Source organism: Lotus japonicus, chromosome 5 (assembly GCF_012489685.1).
Source record: "Lotus japonicus ecotype B-129 chromosome 5, LjGifu_v1.2".
NCBI lineage: Eukaryota > Viridiplantae > Streptophyta > Magnoliopsida > Fabales > Fabaceae > Lotus > Lotus japonicus.
In genome coordinates, this window is record NC_080045.1 from 53,251,414 (window position 1) to 53,272,291 (window position 20,878).

General features: G+C 36.8%; 4 protein-coding genes across 9 annotated transcripts; all 4 read right to left on the reverse strand.

The window, feature by feature from the left end:
* Positions 1-383: 383 nt before the first annotated feature.
* Positions 384-2,100, reverse strand: LOC130718549 (uncharacterized). Of its 3 annotated transcripts, none has more exons than XR_009012711.1 (3): positions 1,678-2,100; positions 859-1,018; positions 384-770 (listed from the first exon to the last, which is right to left on the reverse strand). XR_009012711.1 is itself a non-coding variant. In XM_057569153.1 (2 exons), the coding sequence occupies exons 1-2, from the start codon at positions 1,009-1,011 to the stop codon at positions 510-512; spliced, it is 414 nt and encodes a 137-aa protein (XP_057425136.1). In that variant the 5' UTR covers positions 1,012-1,600; the 3' UTR covers positions 384-509. The 3 variants fall into 3 exon arrangements, 1 of the variants encoding a protein (XP_057425136.1); XR_009012710.1 differs by having other exon boundaries at positions 859-1,021; positions 1,678-2,099; XM_057569153.1 differs by lacking the exon at positions 1,678-2,100 and having other exon boundaries at positions 859-1,600.
* A 2,345-nt stretch (positions 2,101-4,445) lies between these two features.
* On the reverse strand, positions 4,446-7,277 carry LOC130720272 (probable pectinesterase/pectinesterase inhibitor 21). The gene is made up of 2 exons (XM_057570898.1): positions 6,568-7,277; positions 4,446-6,469 (listed from the first exon to the last, which is right to left on the reverse strand). The coding sequence occupies exon 2, from the start codon at positions 6,443-6,445 to the stop codon at positions 4,691-4,693; it is 1,755 nt and encodes a 584-aa protein (XP_057426881.1). The 5' UTR covers positions 6,446-6,469; positions 6,568-7,277; the 3' UTR covers positions 4,446-4,690.
* A 135-nt stretch (positions 7,278-7,412) lies between these two features.
* LOC130720274 (probable pectinesterase/pectinesterase inhibitor 41) lies at positions 7,413-13,907 on the reverse strand. Its single transcript, XM_057570899.1, has 2 exons — positions 12,943-13,907; positions 7,413-8,558 (listed from the first exon to the last, which is right to left on the reverse strand). The coding sequence occupies exons 1-2, from the start codon at positions 13,859-13,861 to the stop codon at positions 7,879-7,881; spliced, it is 1,599 nt and encodes a 532-aa protein (XP_057426882.1). The 5' UTR covers positions 13,862-13,907; the 3' UTR covers positions 7,413-7,878.
* Positions 13,908-16,288: 2,381 nt separating this feature from the next.
* LOC130718231 (uncharacterized) lies at positions 16,289-20,193 on the reverse strand. Of its 4 annotated transcripts, none has more exons than XM_057568760.1 (7): positions 19,680-20,180; positions 19,191-19,595; positions 18,816-19,094; positions 18,117-18,637; positions 17,690-17,814; positions 17,138-17,298; positions 16,289-17,052 (listed from the first exon to the last, which is right to left on the reverse strand). In XM_057568760.1, the coding sequence occupies exons 1-7, from the start codon at positions 20,001-20,003 to the stop codon at positions 16,507-16,509; spliced, it is 2,361 nt and encodes a 786-aa protein (XP_057424743.1). In that variant the 5' UTR covers positions 20,004-20,180; the 3' UTR covers positions 16,289-16,506. The 4 variants fall into 4 exon arrangements, 3 of the variants coding, with proteins under 3 accessions (XP_057424743.1, XP_057424744.1, XP_057424745.1); XM_057568761.1 differs by having other exon boundaries at positions 16,840-17,052; positions 17,182-17,298; positions 19,680-20,192; XR_009012540.1 differs by having other exon boundaries at positions 16,913-17,052; positions 17,138-17,303; positions 19,680-20,190.
* Between the last annotated feature and the right edge of the window lie 685 nt (positions 20,194-20,878).

A 20,878-nucleotide genomic window follows, 5' to 3' on the forward strand; every position in this document is an offset into this window, starting at 1 on the left:
CTTTACTTGTGAAATGCTTATCCTTATTGATATGTATGGGGTCATACAGATACAACTCACCACATGCTATTGTCCTATAAAAACAGAGCAAAGGTTAGGATTTTTTTGAAGTTTTTGGGTAGACTCGCTCACTCATAGACATAGGAAATGGGCCTGGCCCAAGTTCTTTTTTTTCGGTTTAGTTTTCATTCCACTTCATTTCACTGCATCCAGGTTTTCTGTTTAAGATTCAAGATTAACTGTGGAGATAAGATAAATCTTTTTCCATGAAGCTAGTGAAAAATTGTACCATGTTTTCATTCATTGCTGAAGATGAATGACCTTTCCATGAAGTTTCATTTACATCTAGGGCTAACAATGATAAACATATTACTTTAGCAATGTACTTATAACCACAAAAATGTACTTAACTTATAACCACCAAAATGTACTTAAGCACCAAAATGCTAAAATTTAGCATAATCCACACTTAGTCTAATACAAGAATTCGAAGACAATAAACACAACAATTACAACTTCAAAATAACAAGCAATAACGTAATTAGGACCACCACAAGAATTCCAAAAACTACGGTCAACAACATTTGGTCCCTGGACTTCATTCCATCCACCAGTTTTTTAATTTTGGCATCTTCATTCTCATGGCCACTATTCTCTTCTTCTTCAGCTACTGGATTAACAAAACATGTACTCGCTTGATTCCTTGGTTGTCTACTAGTTCGTTGTTGGATGCGTCGAGGAGGATCAACCCAGACAAAATAGTCACACTTCTGTAAAAATGAAGAAAGAAAAGAAAAAATATGTGATTCAAACAACTTGAATCAAGAATTCGTGTTAGCAACCAGAAACGATGATTACCATTGCAGGACAATTATAGAAACGACGTCCATAGTTAAAATCTGTCCAGGATGTCCTAAACGAAGCTAACAGACCACATTTGCATAACCTTTCATAATCAACATGACTACAAGATCCTGGGGAGCTATGTGATTGGGATGTCATGATCTTCATGTAACACCTACTAAAAATAGGATACCACACATAAGTTATAGCATGCCAATAATATGCCTTTTCAGATTAAAATTTTAGAATTTAAAAATCCAAAACACCCAATTCGATAAATTATAAACCCTAATTTCCCAATTTCGCAAATCTGGGTACAATCAGCCCCAATTTGTACGCATTCGACAAATCATGACTTATGCTTTACCAATAACGATCCAATTCAACCCTACCGTCTCTAATTTTTCATCTCAACAAATTAGGGTTCCATTAAATCCCAAATGTTCCCCAATTGACAAATTGGGGTTTCGGATAACAGTAAAATCAGCCTCAATTTATACGCATTGGACAAATCGTGACTTATGCTTTACCAATAACGATCCAATTCAACCCTACCATTTTTAATTTGTCATCTAAAAAAATTAGGGTTCCAATAAATCCCAAATGTTCCCCAACCGACAAATTAGGGTTTCGGATAACAGTAAAATTAGGGTTCAAATGTCTCTAAAAATGACAATCAACACCAACATAATATGGAAGCTACTACTAAACAAATTAATCGTTAATTTAGGGGAGCTAGATCCAAAATTTTCAAACGGAGACGAACAAGACATCTTACATATACTAACTGACAACACTCAAACTGTCTAACAAAGAAAACAAAAGTAATCTTACCTTAACTCAGCGAACGAATGAGGAGGAAATAAGATGAAGAAGAGAACAGAAGTAGAGGATCGAGTTAGCTCGCTAATGGTTCACAGCCATGTTCATCTTCTCCGTGCTCGCGAGTTGATTCCAGAAGCAAATGGTGAAAATGATTTTAACTGAGGCAACCTCAATTTTACTAGGGTCATGTATTAAATAGTAAAATAAAATTGGGGCTATTTCACAATTAATGAAAGTATAAGGATATATTAAAACACTATGTAAGTTCAGATCATGTGCTTAAATACTAGTGGTCAGTCAAATTCCTGTACCTACCCATGTTGAAAAATGCGGGCACCACAACAAACACCTAATATGATATACTGATATAGCATGTGATGCTGATATGTCAAGGATGATGATCAATTTAGTCAAGATGAGTATCCATATTCAATCCACACATGTGATTTTCAGTGATTTAAAACTAATTAATAATAATAGTACTAATAATACTAATATTAATCATGTGTAAAGTTAAAAAATACTAAGAGTAAACCAAATTCAAGACTGTATTTTTATCTATTTAGTTAGTTTTGTGAACGTATTTGTCAAAACTCAAAATGCATTTTAGAATTTTTTAACTTTGAGGAGGGCTAGGTAGATATTATTGTGGGAATGGATGTTATTCGCAGTTTAAAGCCACTAAAAAATGTGTATGTTGATTAAATGTCATGACGGTTAGAGTTTATATCGTGTGAACGGTAAGTTAATGATTCGCTTTTGTTGGGATGATATGTCCAAAATCTGTAAAAACTAGACTTATACCCGTGCGATGCGCAGAGCGCACTATCACTTGACACTGATGCAAATGTTATTATTGGATTGGCCAGTGCAAACAGGTTGCCGAATATATGGTTCTTAAAATCTAAATGGTTTTACTTAAAAATGAGACAAGCTAGGATTCTTGTATCGCGAGACCTATTTGTCAGTGTTATAGCCGATATGGTCCGATCGCATTCGAGGATCATCGTTGCTGCTGCCATTTTTACCACTAACTACTCATCTACAACTCAGCCACCGGGTGGGTTTCAAGAGTTTTGAAATTTAGGTTGAAGAAGGAAAATATTATCCAATTATTAAATTTAATAATTAATCTTTCACATTGTAGTATTAAATGATTCGTTTTTAAAATTGTTAATTGATACATTTTTTTAATGTTATTAATTGATATGTTACTAATACAATATTGTGAGTAATGATAGTTTAGTGTTGTGTGTTGTTACAAAAGTGTGAAAACGAAATTGTTTGAGAAGATGCAAGGACATGGTTTAAATTGCCACCTAGGATTAAAAGTTGACATGGAAGATTTATATAAAAGTAAAGAGATGATATGACATCGCTAGAGCCCGCGCTTCAGAATTCTGTAATATAATAGATGTGCAAATTAATCCCATCTAAAAAGGCATGTCTAGAAATATAAAGAAGTTTTCACCTGAAGCACTTCAAGGAGTGCTGGTGCACAACATCAGCTAAGGTACAAACCTAGCGCTCAAACGAAAGCATCAACATTGGCAAATAGGGATGGGTATGGCCTCGACTAACTGACCCGCATGCACCTTCACCCCTTCACCACTTCAATGTTCAACGACCGGTCATCCGTCTGACGCCGACCATCACCATCGTCTACTTCGTTTACTCCAACTATCATTTCACACAATTGCCTACCAACAACCATGTTCATTGACAGTGTTCCTTTTTAGGGACAACCAAATTAAAATGGCAAATTAGTTTTCATATCGAGAATTAAGGTTCCTTCCTATCATTCTAATTCACTCAGAAGAGAACTCCAATTCTCTTTCCCAGTGGGGTGACTTTTAAAGACCCACATGTGGGGGGTGAATTTGTTTGGGCAACAACGAAGAGGGTCCAACTACCATTTTGAAAGTAGGAGCAGGCTTGATAGAGAAGGAAGGAAGAGAGTTATTTTAAATATTAAATTTGACATTTTTAAATAGGACATAGTCACGGGGTTTGCTATGACTTTTTATTATCGTCCTATAGTCACTGAAGCTTTTGCTTCTGTTCAATATATAATGACTGAGGCGAATTTTGGTTGGTTAATGTGAACCGTTGGGTTCATCCAATGGTCAAAACTATTACAAAAGAGAGATTGAGACTTGAGAGGCTTATCTACTGCAAAAGATCTAGATGCAATTTACTTACCTATATCTCTTATATAATATAAAGATTAATTGTAAAATCATCTTAGGTAAACATTTATAGTAAAATGTAAAGTTATTTAGTTTTTTTTGTTACTAGAGGAAGAATAAGTTATTTAGTTTTTTGTTACATGAAGAATAAGTTATTTAGTTTAAAGTGCTCCCCTGAGTGTGTGTGTCGGTTACCGCCTGCAGCGGTCATATAATACCTTTGTTTTGATATTCTTAGCTAGTTAATTAGTTTGTTTTGAAATATTCCTCTTGTAAAAAAAAAGTAGTATTATGATTTGTTGCTTTTACAAGCAAATTAAATAGCCAAATATGTAGCAAGAAAAGAAAATAGTAAGGACGACAAAATGAATTAAAATGTATTTCACACATTGAATGAGTTAAATATTAGTTAGCAAATGAATTAAATTGTATTTCACACATTGAATGAGTTAAATATTAGTTAGCGTACTATTCATCAAACAAAGAGTACATAAATATATCATCATCTTGAAGTTAAAACTTTTTTTATGCTTCAAAAACCTATTGAATTAGTATGTAATCTGACCGAATCGAGTTTTAAAACACTGATATTATTAAATGAAAAAATTGAAAAAAATGTAGATATATTGTAAGACAAATTAGAGCTCCACTAACCAGTACAAAAACAAACTCACTAAAACAAGCATTTAATTTACATCAATTGTGAGTCTTTACATCTCTTCAAGAATGCAAACAGTGTGAATACTCTCTTCAAAGCAAATCAATGAAATAAAGAATTGAAAAGAGGAACAATTAAATAATTCTTAGTCTCTGTCGAACACTCAAGGCCACCATCACCAATTACGCAGCGTCTTCTTGTGCCTGTAATGTTTTGGAATGCCAGAATAATAAGGAATTCCAGTTTTCTCAATCCAGTCCTCTCCATGAAAGAACTTGGATGGAGAGAACCAATGTGCAGCTTTTGAGTTGAGATTCCAGATTCCAGCCCAATGTGCACGCTTTGATTTATCTGAACCTGGACCAACGTTGTGGTACTCAGAATAAAAGCAAGTGTCAATGCCAGATGGGCCATTTATTCCTTGCCATGGAAGGTAGCCATCAGGTTGAATCAAATCATCAATATAAGCGTCCATGATGATAGTTCTAGAGTAATTCTTCCATGGACGAGCAAGGTAGGCCTTGTTGTCAAACCTCACTGGGTAGAACTCAGGGTCAGACACAATGGAGCCTCCTTGGATTACTATTCCTGTTGGTTCCTGTCTCTCTTTCCTACCTTGTGCAGTCACAATGCATTGCTGGTTTGCCAAAGGCTTTCGGACCACGAAAGTGCAGTTTTGGAAAACAGCTAAAGCATTACCAAAGACAAAGTCGATGGTACCTGAAATAGTGCAATCCCGGTAGAATTGACGCATGGTGTGTGCATAAAGTGTGTCTTGATAACCATCCATTGAGCAATTGAAGAAGATGGTCTTGTCAGCTTGAACCCTTAAGGCCACTGCTTGATGCTTTTGGGGGCCAGCAGAGTTCTCAAATCCCATATTGATGGCAGCAAAATGATCTCCTTGAATAGCAACAGTGGCAGTTCTGTAGGTGTTAACCCCATCTATGAAGTTCTTGTTCCCAGTGATTCTTGTCTTTTTTCCACCATCACCAATAAACACAACATGGGTCATATGCTTGGTAACATTAACATACTCATGGTAAACACCTTCCTTGATGTAAATCACAAATGGTTTTTTGTTATGTTCAGGAACCTTTTCCAATGCTTCATTGATGCTCTTGAAATCTCCACTTCCATCTAAGGCTACAGTCACATCAGGCTTGTGCTTGAATGCATTCTTCTTCGAATGAAGAAGTCTACGATGATCAAGATTAACCCATGATGGAGTCTCAGAATCCTGATGGAGGAGGCGACGTCCAGCTAGCTTTGTGACATTCCAATCTGATACAGCATCAGCAAGCTGAGAGACAATAGCAAGAGCATTGCTACTCATGTGCATGCTTGATGTTAACAGCTCCTTCATCTTGGTACTTGCTTCACTAGTGGTGTTCTCAAACCCATCTAAGCATGTGTCTTGGTATGTGACTGCACCGCTCAGCCAAACCCTTACATTCGTAAGGATTTTGTCAAGATTCGTGAGATGAAACTCGCCTATTCCATCAAATGACCTTGTTAACTCCCCAATAGAAAGATCCATGAGTTGTTTGCATGTGTCAAGTGCCATCTTAGCTCTAGGCTCCTTCTCAACCTCATGCAACAGATTTGTTTCCTCAAGTTTGTCACTGATTTTCTTAATTGTAATGTTGAAGGCAAGTTTAATAAGCTCTTTTGGGTCTGTGGTGTTGCCAGCCTCTGCTATCAGACTTTCCTCACATTCCTTCTGGTAATCAGTGGGATGGCAAAGGGTTTGGACTGCTTTTACCGTGGTTGCAACGTGGTTGTGGTTCTTGATGTTGTCTTCTATATCATTGTTCGCTTCACGGTTATTCACACCAACTGTGACAGCCACAACCATGGCCACCAATAACAAGGTTGACACCCCAATTATGGCGACTCTTTTCCCCTTCTCTGCAGATTCTCCAGCCATTTTAGCCTTTGAGTTTAATAGGCCCTGTTGTAAATCAATAAATAATAAGTTGAAGTTTTGTTAAACAACAAATTAAATTGAATGAAATATTCATAATAACCATAACTTTTCAATGTTCTTACTTGTATATTGGTTCCTGCAGGTGATCTGCACACTCAGTAGCCAAGCACAAAGAAGAAAAGGGAAATAGGCAACCACGGTAAAAGCAGTTATAGAATTAAGAAGAATGCAAAGACTTATGGAGAATTCATAATGCTTGATAAGGAATCCGCTTGATAATATGTGAAAGTTGTCTGAAGAAAGCATCTTTGAGGCTTGATTATTTATATACAAAGAGCCATGCTATTTTACATTGGTTAACAGTTGGTTCTGTTAATTATGATATTGATTAGGCATGAGGCCAGGTAGCTATTTTCTCTAAAACAGGTGAAACACGGAAGCCACACTGCATATATAGCAAGTCAAGCCTCTCTGCTTTGTTTCTAAAACATTATGTTCTTAGTTGTCATTTTCAAATATAATTTCCTGATGTTATATTCGGTAACAACTGGTAAAATAAGTTAAGAATGAAAGTTTATTTTAACTTTTTCCCAAAACATAGGTGGTTAAATATAGCTAATAGATCAAATGAGCTCTTTTTTCTAAATAAAGGGGAAATGGATGAGCCACAATGTGTATAGGGAACATTTGGACTTGTTTAACAATGTGTCATTTTTAAAGCTCTGAAAATCAATCCCATATAAAAAATGTAAATTAAAAAAGAAAATCAACGAAGGACAAAAACCAGACAACATATTTAGATAGATAAAAAACATAGATAACTCATTTTAACTCATAAACTATGAAAGGGGTTGTATACTTGAAATAGCATTGAAAGAAAACACCACTAAGTTCACATGAATACTCAAAATAAATAAATTGGTGGATGTTTGGTTTCAATTCTAGCACAGTTAGATGCGGATCCATCTTTTCAAAAGCAATTATTTGTTACTTTTACTAGATATGAATCACACTTAAGATCCATGCAGATTTTCCAAACACACACTCAATATAGAGTTATGAAAAAATAGAAAGGGAATCAAATCAATTTGAAGTGCATGAGCCAACACCAAACAATAAACATACAAATACATAAACATCTACCTTTTTTTTCATATACCACATTCATAACTATTAGTGTCTCTTCTCTTCTTTTCGCCTCTTAGCAGCATTTGTTGGATGTGCTACCATATCATTTCTCAACACTAAAAGAATTCAAGTGAATCATCAAATCAGTCCCCGAAAGTGTTGGATGCTGACAAATTCATCTTTCTAAACTTTCAAAATACCTCACATGTCTAATTGCGAGATTATTTCATTCTTCTAAAGACAAACAAACTCGTCGGCATCCAACGCTTTCAGGAACCAATTTCACCATCCACTCCAAGAATTCACTATAAGCCACCTTTGAAAGGCACTCCTGTCATCTTCAACCAAGCCTCACCTTGTATAAACCTATCCACAGTAAACTCACCAGCATCCTTCTCACCAATGAGATGAAACCCTTCCCAAGTAACCCTCTCACTAGTCTTCGCCCCTGGTCCCCAATTCGCATACTCTGCATAATACAGAGTTCTCAACGCAAAATCCCCTGACCATTCAATCCACCCCTTCGCATCCACCACACCATCTATGAAACTCTCCATGAACACCGTCCTCGAATACTCCTTCCAAGGCCGACCCAGAAACGTCTTCACACCGCCACCTAACTCGCTCGCCGCCACAATTTGACAGTTCTGAATGGAGAAGCCGGTGTTCTGGTTCGGGTCTATGCGTCCCTGCGCTGTGATCGCGTTGAACTGGTTCTGCATGGGGAGGCGCGGGTGCAGGTTGCAGTTTTGGAAAACTGCGGCGGCGTTGCCGAAGATGAAGTCGACGGTGCCGTAGATGTCGCAGCTTTTGTAGAATTGGCGGAAGGAGTGGGCGTAGAGTGTGTCTTGGTGGCCTTCGAAGCTGCAACTGTAGAAGGTGGACATGTCGGCGCCGTTTCTCATGGCGACGGCTTGGTGCTTGATGGAACCGGCGGTGTTGCGGAATGTTATGTTCACTGCGACGAAGCCTTTTCCGACCACGGCTGCATAGCAAAAGTAGTAATCAATTAGTCTAAGGGTGTGTTTGGGTGAACATTTTAAGTAAATGTTTTTAACAATTTACATTGGTTATTTATTCATGAGTTAATCAACTTATGAAATTAGCTTAATAACCTTATAGTTGGTAGTTATAATATTGGCTATGTTTGACATGTCATTCTAATAAGCTGACCAAAAGTTTATAAGCGAGCTGAAATTAGAGTATAGGGAGGGACCCAAATCCTATAAAATTGTTTCATTTCATTTAAAAATACTCATATAAGTTTTTAGTTGTCATACTTGTATATGTTTTTAATTAACATAGCACAATTATATTGGTCGGATGGAGTAAAAGACACAAAATTGGAAGAAAGAAAGTGAAAAGAGTAGAATTTTAACATAATTGAGATTAGGATTGAAATCATGTATCCTCATTTCATTTGATTTTAATTCTCTAGCACATCAATCAAATTGAAACATATCATTTAAAATCAATCATGTAAGATTATAATCAATACAGAATCACAGGGTGGGTGAAGGGGTGGTGGAGACAATGCCCCTTAACTGCTCATGATTTAGAGCAGCACTTTGGAGATATTTGAATCAATCCAAGGCCAAAGAAGGTGAGGGTCTGTGCTTGGTCACCTCCACCAGAGGGGATACTCAAATTCAACATAGATGAGGCGTCGAAGGGCAACCCAGGTCCTAGTGGCATCTGAGGAATAATCCGAAACCATTCAAAGGAATTTGTCGGTCTATTCTCCATAGATATTGACTATGCTTGGGCTTATGAAGCTGAGGTTAGAGCAATTCTTACAGCCTTGAATTTCTGCAAATAATTCTCTTTGAGCTCTATCATCACCGAAAGCGATTCAGCTTTAGCGGTAGGTTGGGTGGGTTGTAAATCAAATAGACCTCTAAAACTTCTCCATGAGTTAAAGAGGATTGATGCACTTTTTAGAGAGGTTTTGTGCTTGGGTGTTGTCCATATCTATAGAGAGGCTAATGATTTAGCGGACCACTTAGCTAAGGAAGGTTGTGGTAGAGTTCAACCTTTGTGGAGTTTGTTGTAGCTCCCTCCTCTTTCTAGAGGGTCTATTGCTCCTACTTGAGAGGGATGGTCTCAAGTTTATCTTCGATTAATCAAATTTTCGTTTTCAAAAAAAAAAAAGATTATAATCAATATACTCTTGTCTACATGAAACAATTTGATTGATGGGATAAGAAAAATGGTATAAAATGGGATACAAAAATCTTCATCCATGAATAATAATCTAACACTACACCTTATCCAATAACCTTAAGGTTATGGGTTTAGCAATCCTCATTAATCTAAGTCCTAAATTTTAACTAATGTGGGACTTATCTATAATTCTAACTACAATTGTATAAGTTTTTAAGCTCTAAACTAGAAGCTAAAATCAAATAATCTATTTTAAAACAAGAGATGTCTAATATGAACTACAATAATTTAATTAACTAGAGAATATCATTACCACGCTACTCTTTTTTTCCTTCGGAAAACTATTACCACGCTACTCTAAAAAGTAGTTTATCTATTTCATATTAACCGTCTATTTTGAGAGTAAAATTTATATCCATAAACTCAAAATCCAAGAGAATGTGAATTGAGGAAAAAATAATAGTAATATGTTTTTAATAGTTAGCAATAATAATTATTTCTTACATTTTTTTTTTATCTCTTTCTAGACGGTTAATATTAAATGGAGGGAGGTAACATAGAGATTGAAAACTACACAAGTGATGTTTCATTTCCAGCTCCATGCATCTCAATTAAACAATATATGTATATAACGTTTATAATTTTTAATTGAGATAGCACAATCCCATTGATGAGATATGAAATGAAGGGTTGTCTAAATGATCCATGCTAGAAATTGGGTTATATAACCCAATGATGAAGTGTTCCAATCATATTGTGACACATGTCTTAATAATTTCCAACTAATTTCATTATTATTTTTATTTTTATAGTTTTATCTTAGTCACTTTATTAAGAGTTAAATATGTTTTTAGTCCCTAAACTATAGTGAGTGATTGTTGTTGGTCCCTAAGTAAATTATCACAACAGAGCATCCCTCAACTTGTTGAAATATGAGATTTTCATTCTCATTTGATTGATTATGTGGAACATTTAAGTTTTTACAGATGTTATCTTCATCCCTAGGGGTGGGAATAGGCCAGGCCGTTCGTAGGGGCCTATGGCCTAGCCTACCACAGGCCCAGGCCAGGCCAGACCAAATTGGTAAATAGCCAAGGCTTAGGCTTTTTGAAAAGCCTATTTAGTTAAAAAGGCCAGGCTCAGGCCATTCAACAAGTCTTGTAAGCCTTACAGGCTAGCCTATTTAAGTAAATATGATTAGTATTTTTTGGTAAATTGTAAATATGATAAGTATAAATATATTTTACCCTTGATGATGTCTATATATTAAAAATTTATAATAATATCTTGATATTATATACTTATTGAGATTTTAGTATATTTAAGCAAATTGACTTATATAACGATTCAAAGTTATAAGTCTTTTTAAAAATAAATATATGACGTATTTAAATATCTTAATATGGCGTGTGATTTTAAATTGACTCTTCAACTCTAAGAAACCAACATAATCTCGTTTAGTTTCATCACGACCTATTAGCTGATAATATTATAAGTCTGATTGTTGAAAATATTATTTTAGTATAATTTAACCCGTTAGCTTATAAGTTTGATAACTTCTTTACAGATAAATTTATTAACAAACGTAAAACTCTTGTTGTGAAACGGGTCTTTAAACAGGCTACCAGGCCAAGCCAGGCTTTCGGAAGGCCCAGGCCAGGCTCGAAAAAAAGCCTTTGATAGGCCATAGGCCAGGCTCAGGCCTTAAGATTTTTAAACAGGCTAAGCCTATTTAAGCAAAGCCTACCTAGGCCTAGCCTATTCCCACCCCTATTCATCCCCAATCATATTATCTTCATCTTCAACCAAAACCCAACTAAAACCCAGAAACTCAAAATTAAAATCAAATTAAACACAATCTTCATTCCTTTTTTTCCTTGGCCGAATACATAAAGGAAATCCAACTCCAACTCTTCCATTTCCAAGCACAATAACAGATCTGATAATACACTAACAAATCTACATAGCAGAAATCCAAACAAAGCAAGAGGAAATACTCGTAGTCACAAAGCACGAGGGTTGATCCTTTATGATTTCCTTCTTCCATCCTAAGTTCATCTCTCTATGGATCATCAAAAATAAAATTGCAGAGGCTCGTTTCTCCCCCTCCCACTCTCTATCTCTCTGACTTTCTTCCTCTCCTGAATCACATATCTGAAAACCCTATCCCCAAACCCATTAAAGTTGCGATCTGGGTTAGCAACGGCTTGGTACGGTGGCTCGAAGGCGGCTCACGACGTGGTGGTGTTGACTCTGGTGAGGTGGTGTGACGGCTGGTTCGATGGTGATTTCTGGTGCGGTGATCGTGGGTTGCGTGGTTCCAGGGACCTGGTGGTGTTCTTCCTTTGTTCTAGCTTTCTATTGCTCATAACGTTCTTCAATTTGGGGGAAAATTCTGTAAAGAGTTTATGGGTTTAAAATTTCTTCCCCTCTTTATTAACTGATTGAATCTCATTTTACATAATTCTCTTTTTCATTTTTTAATCCCAGATTTCGTTATTGTTTTCTTCTCTATTAGTCAGCCTTCTTCTTTGATTTTGAACTTGGTTCATGAATTAATTTGGCAGGAATTCTTTGCGATCAAGTGAACTTGATTTTTACGTCTATTTGATATGTTATTGCCAGCAATTTTTTATGAGTTAAACACACACTATAGTTTCTCGTATTAGTACAACTTTGAAAATCTCACATTTCAACAAGGTAATGGATGCACTCCAGTGATAATTTGTTTTAGGGACCAACAACAATCATTCACTATAGTTTAGAGACTAAAAATATATTTAACTCTTAATAAAGTGACTAATATAAAACTATAAAAATAAAAATAATAATGAAATGAGTTGGAAATTATAAAGACATGTGTCACAATATGATTGGAACATTTCATCATTGGGTTATATAACCCAATTTCTAGTATGAGTCATTTAGACAACCCCTGAAATGAAACATTATTACCAAATAGAGGATCTTAATCCGGTATCATAGTAGGTTGTTGATTGATCTATGGACAAACTAGTAAGATTGAATGAAGTTTTGATGTCAAGGGGTGATGGCTGATAGGGAAGCTTGTTTGTTTGTTTTCTTTTTTTGGTTAAACTGTTTAGATTTGCTGGGCCAATTTCTGAAATTAATGTGCATGCCGGAGCAGATAACACAAGACAAAGGACATGATCCAATTTTGAACTCACAAAACATAACTCGCTTACCAAAAGTTGCTGATTGAAAAGTGGTCCACCCATCAACCACGCTGCGATTGCCGGTGATCACCGTGCGGTTGATGCCATCTCCAACCATCATCAGATTCTCCTTGCTCCTAGCCACAGACACGTGCTCATTGTAAACCCCAGCAACAACATAAATTACATAGTACCCATTGTTTGCGCCGGCATTGTTAGGTGCAGCATCCACTGCATCATTTATGGTAATGAAATCTCCAGACCCATCTGGGTTCACCACCACCCTCTGTCTCACCATCACATTGTCAATGTTTTGCTGCAACAGCTTTCTAGTTATAATTTTTTCAATTGGGTTCTCTGTTGTGGGATTTTCAGTGGCATTGTTAACCCAAAAACGGGTGAAAAAGGCTAATGATATGCTATAGAGTTTGACCCCATCAGAAAGAGGGCTTGATAAGGCACTGGTGATTCTTGGATAGGGAGTTACTTCATGGAAACCATCTAAGCATGTTTGGTGGTTGGTTAGAACGGCACTGAGCAAGGTTTGCAGATCACTATAAGCCTGATGGTTAGTCAAAGTTCTGTTTTTTATGGCTTGGAGAACAGAGGACAGGAAATTAGTGTTCTGTTCTGCTAGATTGAGACAATCTTCAAGGGCATGTAATGTGGATTCAGGAATGTTGAATTGGTTTGTGAGATAGGAAGAGACTAGTTCATGAATTGTTTTTGTTATTGATAAGGATTGTTGAAGGAAGAAATGGGTTTGGTCATGTGTGGATGATGAATAGTTAGGAGGCAGAGTGGTTGTGCAGAATGCAGGGTAGGGTGTGAGGTCGCATGAGCTATATGAGAAGGAGGAAGCTGCAACAGAGGAAGAAAGGAAGAGGATGAAGAAGAAGGAAAGAATTAGAGTGTATAAGGTAGTGGATGTCTTCAAAATTGAGGCCATAGCAATTGCAATGAGTTATTGAGTTGATTGTTATGGTGCTTTAGCTTAGGCTCTCTCTTGCATATTTATATTTAGCTACACATTAAATTATCTTCTTTTGCAGGGTGCAAAATCTGGTCGAGATCAGGGACAAACGTTGGTGTCATAGTTATTAATATATGTTCGAGTGTTTCATCATTCATGTTAAATAAACCACAATAGGTTATTTTCTTTTACATCAGAAGGGAAATCAAGTTTCTGATGGATTAATTACAGGCTATGCTAAAGGAAAATTATGTGTTAACACTTAACACTAAATATACTCACACCAAAAGAGTGAGAGGTAGAAGTAAGTGAGAAATGAGTGATATGATAAGTTAGGGGAGCACGAATCGGAGCAACACGACCAACCCAACCTGACCTAAACCCGAATTGATGGGTTTGTTCGGATTATCAAATTAGATTGGATTTAAAGAAGGATAAATCGAGGTGTTCGGATCGGTATTAAATTCATGGTTTGAAATCCAAGCAAACTCGAAATGAACCAAGAAATGATAAATGAAAGATGAGTCTATGACCTTGGTGACATGCCACACTTTGTCCGCCTTAATTTTTTGCCCTCTTACTCAGAATCCTACTTTCCTCGGTCGCCCCTGATTTCGCTGCCTTGCCATCATTCTGTTGGCGGCTTCAACATGAGGTTGAGCCCTCACGTTGATGCTAAGCTTGGTTGTGCCTTGTGTTTTGAGGTTCTCTATCACAACTCTTCCTCTCTTGCGTCTTCTACTATGTCGCCTTCCTTCGTCCCCTTCCTCAGTTTTATTGGGCACCAACCGTCTCATCCACTGTGAACACGCCTCGTCCCCTGTCGCTTACTCTTGCTATATCAAACATTAGGGTTTTTGGGGCTTTCTTTTCAAAATAGAAAAATTATATTCTACTTTTGTGAAATGGATGAGAAGGGTTCTGTAATTCTGTTATACTTCTTTGAAATAGACATTACTTATGTGGTTTTTAGTTATAAATGGTGAAGTGCATAACGAGAGATAACATTTAGATATGTAACTTTTGATTAAGTATTTGCGAAATAGAAAAGTTTTATTCTACTTCCGTAAATCAATAAGCATTGTTATCTAGAAATTAAAAATCCAATCCAGTCGCACCCAACCTTGAATGACCGGTTTGGATATAGTAACACATCAATCCCGATCTGACCCAACCAGTGTGCACTCCTATGATATGTGATGTGATAGGAAAATAAAAAAAAAATACAAAAAGAAAATAAATAGAGATGAAATGGAAGAGAAATTATGATTTGTGTGCTAAAGCATATGTATAAAACTGAATCCAATTTGATTTTGAATTTTCAAAAGAATTACTAATCTTAACTCTTCGATGAATCCTTCATAGTGGTTGTAAAATAATTTTTCCTACCACTACCAGAGTTCACAAAAAACAGATGCAGATATGACATGAAATCTTCAAGGCTACCAGTAACCTAGCTATTAAGTGGTTCCTCATTATAATTTGATTTAAGTCAATGAACCCTTTTTTCTTGAGCTAGTGGGTGGCATGTTCAAATTAACATGGCGAGAACGAAGTCATTCACTTTACAGTTACACCTTGACAAGAGACATCTAACTAATAAATAATCATAAGATTTTAAATATTTCTATATTTTGGCTTCACAATCGCAAAAACGATTCAATGTATGCGTGGTTCTTGACAAAAAAAAAAATTTCTAAATATATAAAAGTCTTATTAAATTTGTTTTCTTGTCAACTTTAAAGAAAATTACATTCCAAGGTTTTTTTTCTTTGAAAGCATCCAAAGTGTGTACAAGGATACGTTAATTTAAGTTTATGTTATGGATAAGTAATCAGAAGATAAATTAGTGAGATGATAAAGGAAATGTGTATAAAAAGGTCGCTGAAAACATCGTTGATGTAAGAGTATGAATGGAAAGAAGTGTCTCTCCCAGCTAGGGGTAGCCCCTTCATTTATAAAATTATGTGTTGAATCTGCATTGGAAAATACTAAAATTCACTTATACAAAATTTAGAAGTGGAAGTTCACAACCCTCATAATATCTATTGAACATGTTTTTTGTAATGAACAGATTTTTTTTGTCAAGAAGTGAACAGATCTTTTTGAACCGGCCTGGATTCTCGTTATTTTGACCAGCCCAATTGAAACACAATCAGCCCATCGCTATGCTAGTTATAAGTACAACATTCGTTGACCAAAAACAAGTACAACATTCTAACAAAAAAGTTAAGTTCTAGAAATTCTCACGGTAAACAGAGTCACCAAAAGAAAGATAAATATTAGTAAATTGACTAAATGACTAAATTCAATCAAACTCAATTGTTATTTTTCTTGCAACCAAACAAAAACTCAATTGTTATTTATTTCAATAATTTTTTACATTGACACAACTACAAAATATTGACAATCAAAACAATTTGTATTTTTGTTTTTAATTTATGTTGTGCTCCCAACATCCTTTGTGAGCCCAGAATTTCAAATTCCAGCCAAAAATGTGAACACCTTAACTCAAGCTAAAATAAAGACTGTGTTTGAATATCTGTCGGCACGAGTGTGCCATACACTGAAAGACAGAAAGTGTACAAAAGTCTATTTATGGATTGGGTGTACAAGCACACTTAATTTATAATCCCATGTTTGTATAACTTGTCACTACTTTCCACTGGTGATTGACTTAATGCTGGTTGCTTCTTTAGCAGATCCACTGCATCAAAAGCCATCACTCGCCCAGCACTCCAGTACCAAGGTTGAAGATGAGTTGAATCAATGGATGAAGACCATGAAGATGGATGAAGCATCACAGAACCCCAATCCCTTGTTCCGAGCCTCGCCTCCTTTATTCTTCTCCTCACCAACAAGCTTCCCACGTCTTGTTTCTTCATCTCAGACACACTTCTGAGAATTGAAATGCAAAGGAGAAGCATCAGCACTGCATCTTCTTCCGGCAATACTTCAACAACCAGTAGCTTCCAATTTAGAAGTGCGGTTGCTTTTCCATCTGGATCATCTTCTGTGAAACGTACTAGTGTTAGAAAACCCTCCTCCTCTTCATCTTGTTTAGTCTCATCATTCTCCTCGAACTCGACTTCGTTTACTTCATTTTTGCTCTTCGACCCTTTTTTCTTGACTTGATACTGCATTTGCCTTCCATTGAATAACTTTACCTGCAATTGATGATTACAATTTAGACCAACATAAGAAGAAAAAATCCATACTTTATTTCAAGATTTAGTGAAGTCTCCACTCTACCGATGACTCTGGAGATTGTTGATTTCTCAGACTAAAGTTAAGACCTGACACTGATAGTGACGACTCCCACTCTATAATCAGTTCATCTCCGGTTGAAAAGCACCATGCCGCTTTCCATTGTTCTGCAGTTTCCTTCGGTGTTGCAGTGGCCACCACCTTCTCTGTACTAGACAGAAACAAAAACAAGTATTTGAGATTTTCTCCAGAGGGTTGGAAGCCGAATTGCCATCTAGTATTTATGATTCTGTTGTCAAACAAGCATTCAATTTTCCTGTTCTAAAGCCATACTTTAAAAATTAGTACATCTAAGGTCATAGAATACAACCAATTTAAGTCGGGCTATCTATCTTTGACATGTTATAATTCCTTCTGACAAATTTTGAATCTGGACTAATATGAAATAAATAAGATATTCACACTAATTTTGGTTCCTAATTCCTAGTTTCTACTGACTTATTATATGCCCACATGCCTCCAAGGTGTGCTATATAGGAAGCTAAAATAAACACATGTTCAATGACTAAATTTATGTAACATATACATAAAACATACCAGGGGCTCTACCAATGGAACCAGCAACATAAGACCAAGATCCTTCACGTATCTCTATAATCCTATCTTCCCATTTCACAGCCGAAGGCTTTTCACCTCCTCTTCTCCAAAATCCTCCTCCTACCCTGTAAGTCAATCATTTTCCTGTAAGTAAGCATAGAAGGAAATAGACTCCTTGCAGTTAGGGTATATCTACATTCAAACAGTCACGCAATCTGAGTCGTTCAATCAGATTTTAAATTTATATCTACCGTCAAATCTTTATGAAATATATGAATCAGTCGATCTTGATCTGACAGGCACGTGACTACGTGAATGTAGGGATTCCCTAACTGCAGCGAAGCCGAATCCAGCACAGAATGGTATCACAGCATTAACTCTATCAATTATTTTTCAATACCAAGGTAGAAGAGTGTTGGAAGTTTACCTGATTCTAATGACAAAACACACTCTCCCTGCATGATCAAGAACCGTGCGAGACAGCCATCTTCCTTCTTGCGGACGATAGCTATTCATCTTCAGAATCACATCAGATATCATTGCCCCAGAATCATCTGTGACTAGATCCGGCACACATTTCAGAAAGTACGGTGCTTGAACCGGCGGTGTTATGGACGTAACAACATTCACCTGTCGACTAACTTCCTTTTCCAAAGCCAGAGAATTCGCTCGCAGTAAATCATTCCAGGGAAATGAAACCGTATCTTGCAGGCCACTTTCTTTTAAACAACTACTGCCCTGACGACGATGCTCAAGCATCACTCCCTTAGTCCCAAACTCACAGTAAAGATGCCAAGCTTTTTTCCATGAGTCAAAGGAAAAATCGGAGAAGGCTTTATCTAGCTTTAGCTCGCCATGACACCTTACCATTCGGAGTCGTAGGAAATCACGATTTACTTCTTTCTGTGATGCCTTTGTTCTTGGCTTAAGTCTCACAAACACACAAGCCTGCATTTTGAAAAACATACGCACTTGAATCTTTTGCAGTACTGTCATACTCATAAATGTCCATGGTTTTCTAAACTCTAAAGCACAGATTGTTTGAAATATGTTCTCAAGCGTTGCAAAACCACACCACACACACATTTTTACAAGATATGAGCTTGTGTAAGAGTATGAAATTGACCTCAAGTAAAAATCTAGGAAGCATGGACTTATATTTTGTATTGACATCCATATCTGATTCATCCCAGTAAACTGGTGAATTGATTGAGATAACACCTCCCAATTTCAAATCCACCTCTCCACCAGCTTTCTCATAAGGTTGATTAAATGCCCTGTCCCATAATTTCTTACTTTCTTCAACCTCCTTTTCGTTCGCGGTTTCAGACAGAGTTACAACCTTCTGCAAATCAACATCTAATGCTAGTGCCTTCAAATCTTCCACATACACTGTTGGATAGCTCTAATCAATCCAAAAAAGGAGAGCCACATAATAATAAAGTCAGAAAAAGGTTCCTAAAATGAAATTGACAACAGAACAAAACAAAGCAACAAACACCTGGTGGGTAATCCACATTAACAAAATATCTGAAGCAGGAACCAAACGCGAAGAAGATTCATGAGAGAATCTTTGCAGCACGAACAAGAAAGCCTTGTATCTCTGCCTGGAAGCTATTAAGTACACCAATTCAGACCTGAAAGGTTCAACAAACATGGAACACAACAATCTCTGCTTCTCAACTTCCCTACAAACTTCATCACTCAAACTCAAACTCTCAACAGCAACAGTATCCGAATCATTCGAATCCGAACCTGCTTCATTCTCAAACGATTCAAACGGGTATTTACTACTCCAAATTTCCCTGCACCGCATCAAAGCATACTCTCTGTTCTCTTCATCAAATATAGCAGCTCTTCCAATCAGTTTCGAGAATCTTCTCTCACAGTATTCCCTGTAACTCACCTTAACCATATTGAAAAACAAAATCACTTTTGATTCAATGAAACCAATCAAGCAGTGAATGAAAACGATGATAAACTCACTCACAGGGTTCAAAGTGTGACAAAACCAAACCCATTCAACATCAAAAGGAGGAAGAATCATCAATGGAGCTGAAGAAGACTCCACCTCCGTCAGATCAGAGATCAACGGCATCCACAGATCACGGTACCTGCGTATTGCTTCAGCTAAAATGGGCGCGTGGTGAAGCCATGGAGACTCTTTGACGGTTCTCAAGAGCTCGATGTTTCGCTTCGCCGCTGATACGAGATCGACTCTCAGTTTTATGGTGGCGGTTTCCGGCGCCTCGCCGTGGCTTCTCGACGACGACGTGCTCGGCGATATTTGGGAACCGTCGAGTTTCTCCAACATCGTTTTGGTGAAAATTTGTTAGTGGGGAAGAGGAAGACTTGTTAGTGAGACTAGAGAGTGAAACATCGTTGTTGTTGTTTGTGTTTGTAATCAGAATGTTATGATTTCAACTGTTGTAATAAATGAAGTGAACATGTGTTTTTGTTGGAACTGAGAAAAAAGAGAATAAATAGAAGGGTAGATGGGGAGGAGTGAGTTTAAGGTGATCCTGTTTGGACATGTGTAAGGATCCTGTTTCTGCAGATCATTGGAAATGGATGAGTCCAGAACTTTTGATTAGTAGTACTTTAGAGTTTTTAATGCTAATGAGGATAATTTTATTTCGGCTTAAATGCATTTGGTGCCCCTGATGTTTCAGGTTCGAGCAAATGACACCCTTCATCTATTTTTGTCAACGTTTGTACCCTCGATGAAACAAAATAGTGTAACGAGTACCCCTAGGGTGGGGGAGATTCGAACCTAGGACCTATAAGTGGCAAAACTCACCCTTAACCAGTTGAGCTACACAAACAATTGATATATTAAGCAACACAATTTTATTTATATCATCTATCCATTTGATTTTAGTTTCTTTGCAATTGCTACTCAGTTTGAATACCCAAAATGAAATGATCTAAGTTTGAGAAATCTTCATAGAAGAAAACACAATTCAGGTGGCTTTCAACCCACATGCTGATACTAACAGCATCATTAGCATCTAGCTCATGTGTAGAACGATAGATTACCCTTCTTCTTCTTCACCTTTTCACCTTTATTCAACAACCAACACTTTATTCTCTGGCTTAATTGCACATTTGGTCCCCCACTTTTACATTTTCCATGATTTTGGTCCCCAACAAAATTTAATTGCATTTTAGGACCCCCAACGTTGTTCT

Coding starts and splice junctions, on each gene's coding strand:
- LOC130720274 (XM_057570899.1), bottom strand. CDS start 13,861: ATGGCCTCAATTTTGAAGACATCCACTACCTTATACACTCTAATTCTT. Junction 8,559..12,942: donor TTTTCAATCAGCAACTTTTG/GTAAGCGAGTTA, acceptor TTTGCTATGCAG/CCGTGGTCGGAAAAGGCTTC.
- LOC130720272 (XM_057570898.1), bottom strand. CDS start 6,445: ATGGCTGGAGAATCTGCAGAGAAGGGGAAAAGAGTCGCCATAATTGGG.
- LOC130718231 (XM_057568760.1), bottom strand. CDS start 20,003: ATGTTGGAGAAACTCGACGGTTCCCAAATATCGCCGAGCACGTCGTCG. Junction 19,596..19,679: donor TTTGTCACACTTTGAACCCT/GTGAGTGAGTTT, acceptor AATATGGTTAAG/GTGAGTTACAGGGAATACTG. Junction 17,299..17,689: donor TTCCATTGGTAGAGCCCCTG/GTATGTTTTATG, acceptor TGTCTAGTACAG/AGAAGGTGGTGGCCACTGCA.
- LOC130718549 (XM_057569153.1), bottom strand. CDS start 1,011: ATGAAGATCATGACATCCCAATCACATAGCTCCCCAGGATCTTGTAGT. Junction 771..858: donor TCTATAATTGTCCTGCAATG/GTAATCATCGTT, acceptor TCATTTTTACAG/AAGTGTGACTATTTTGTCTG.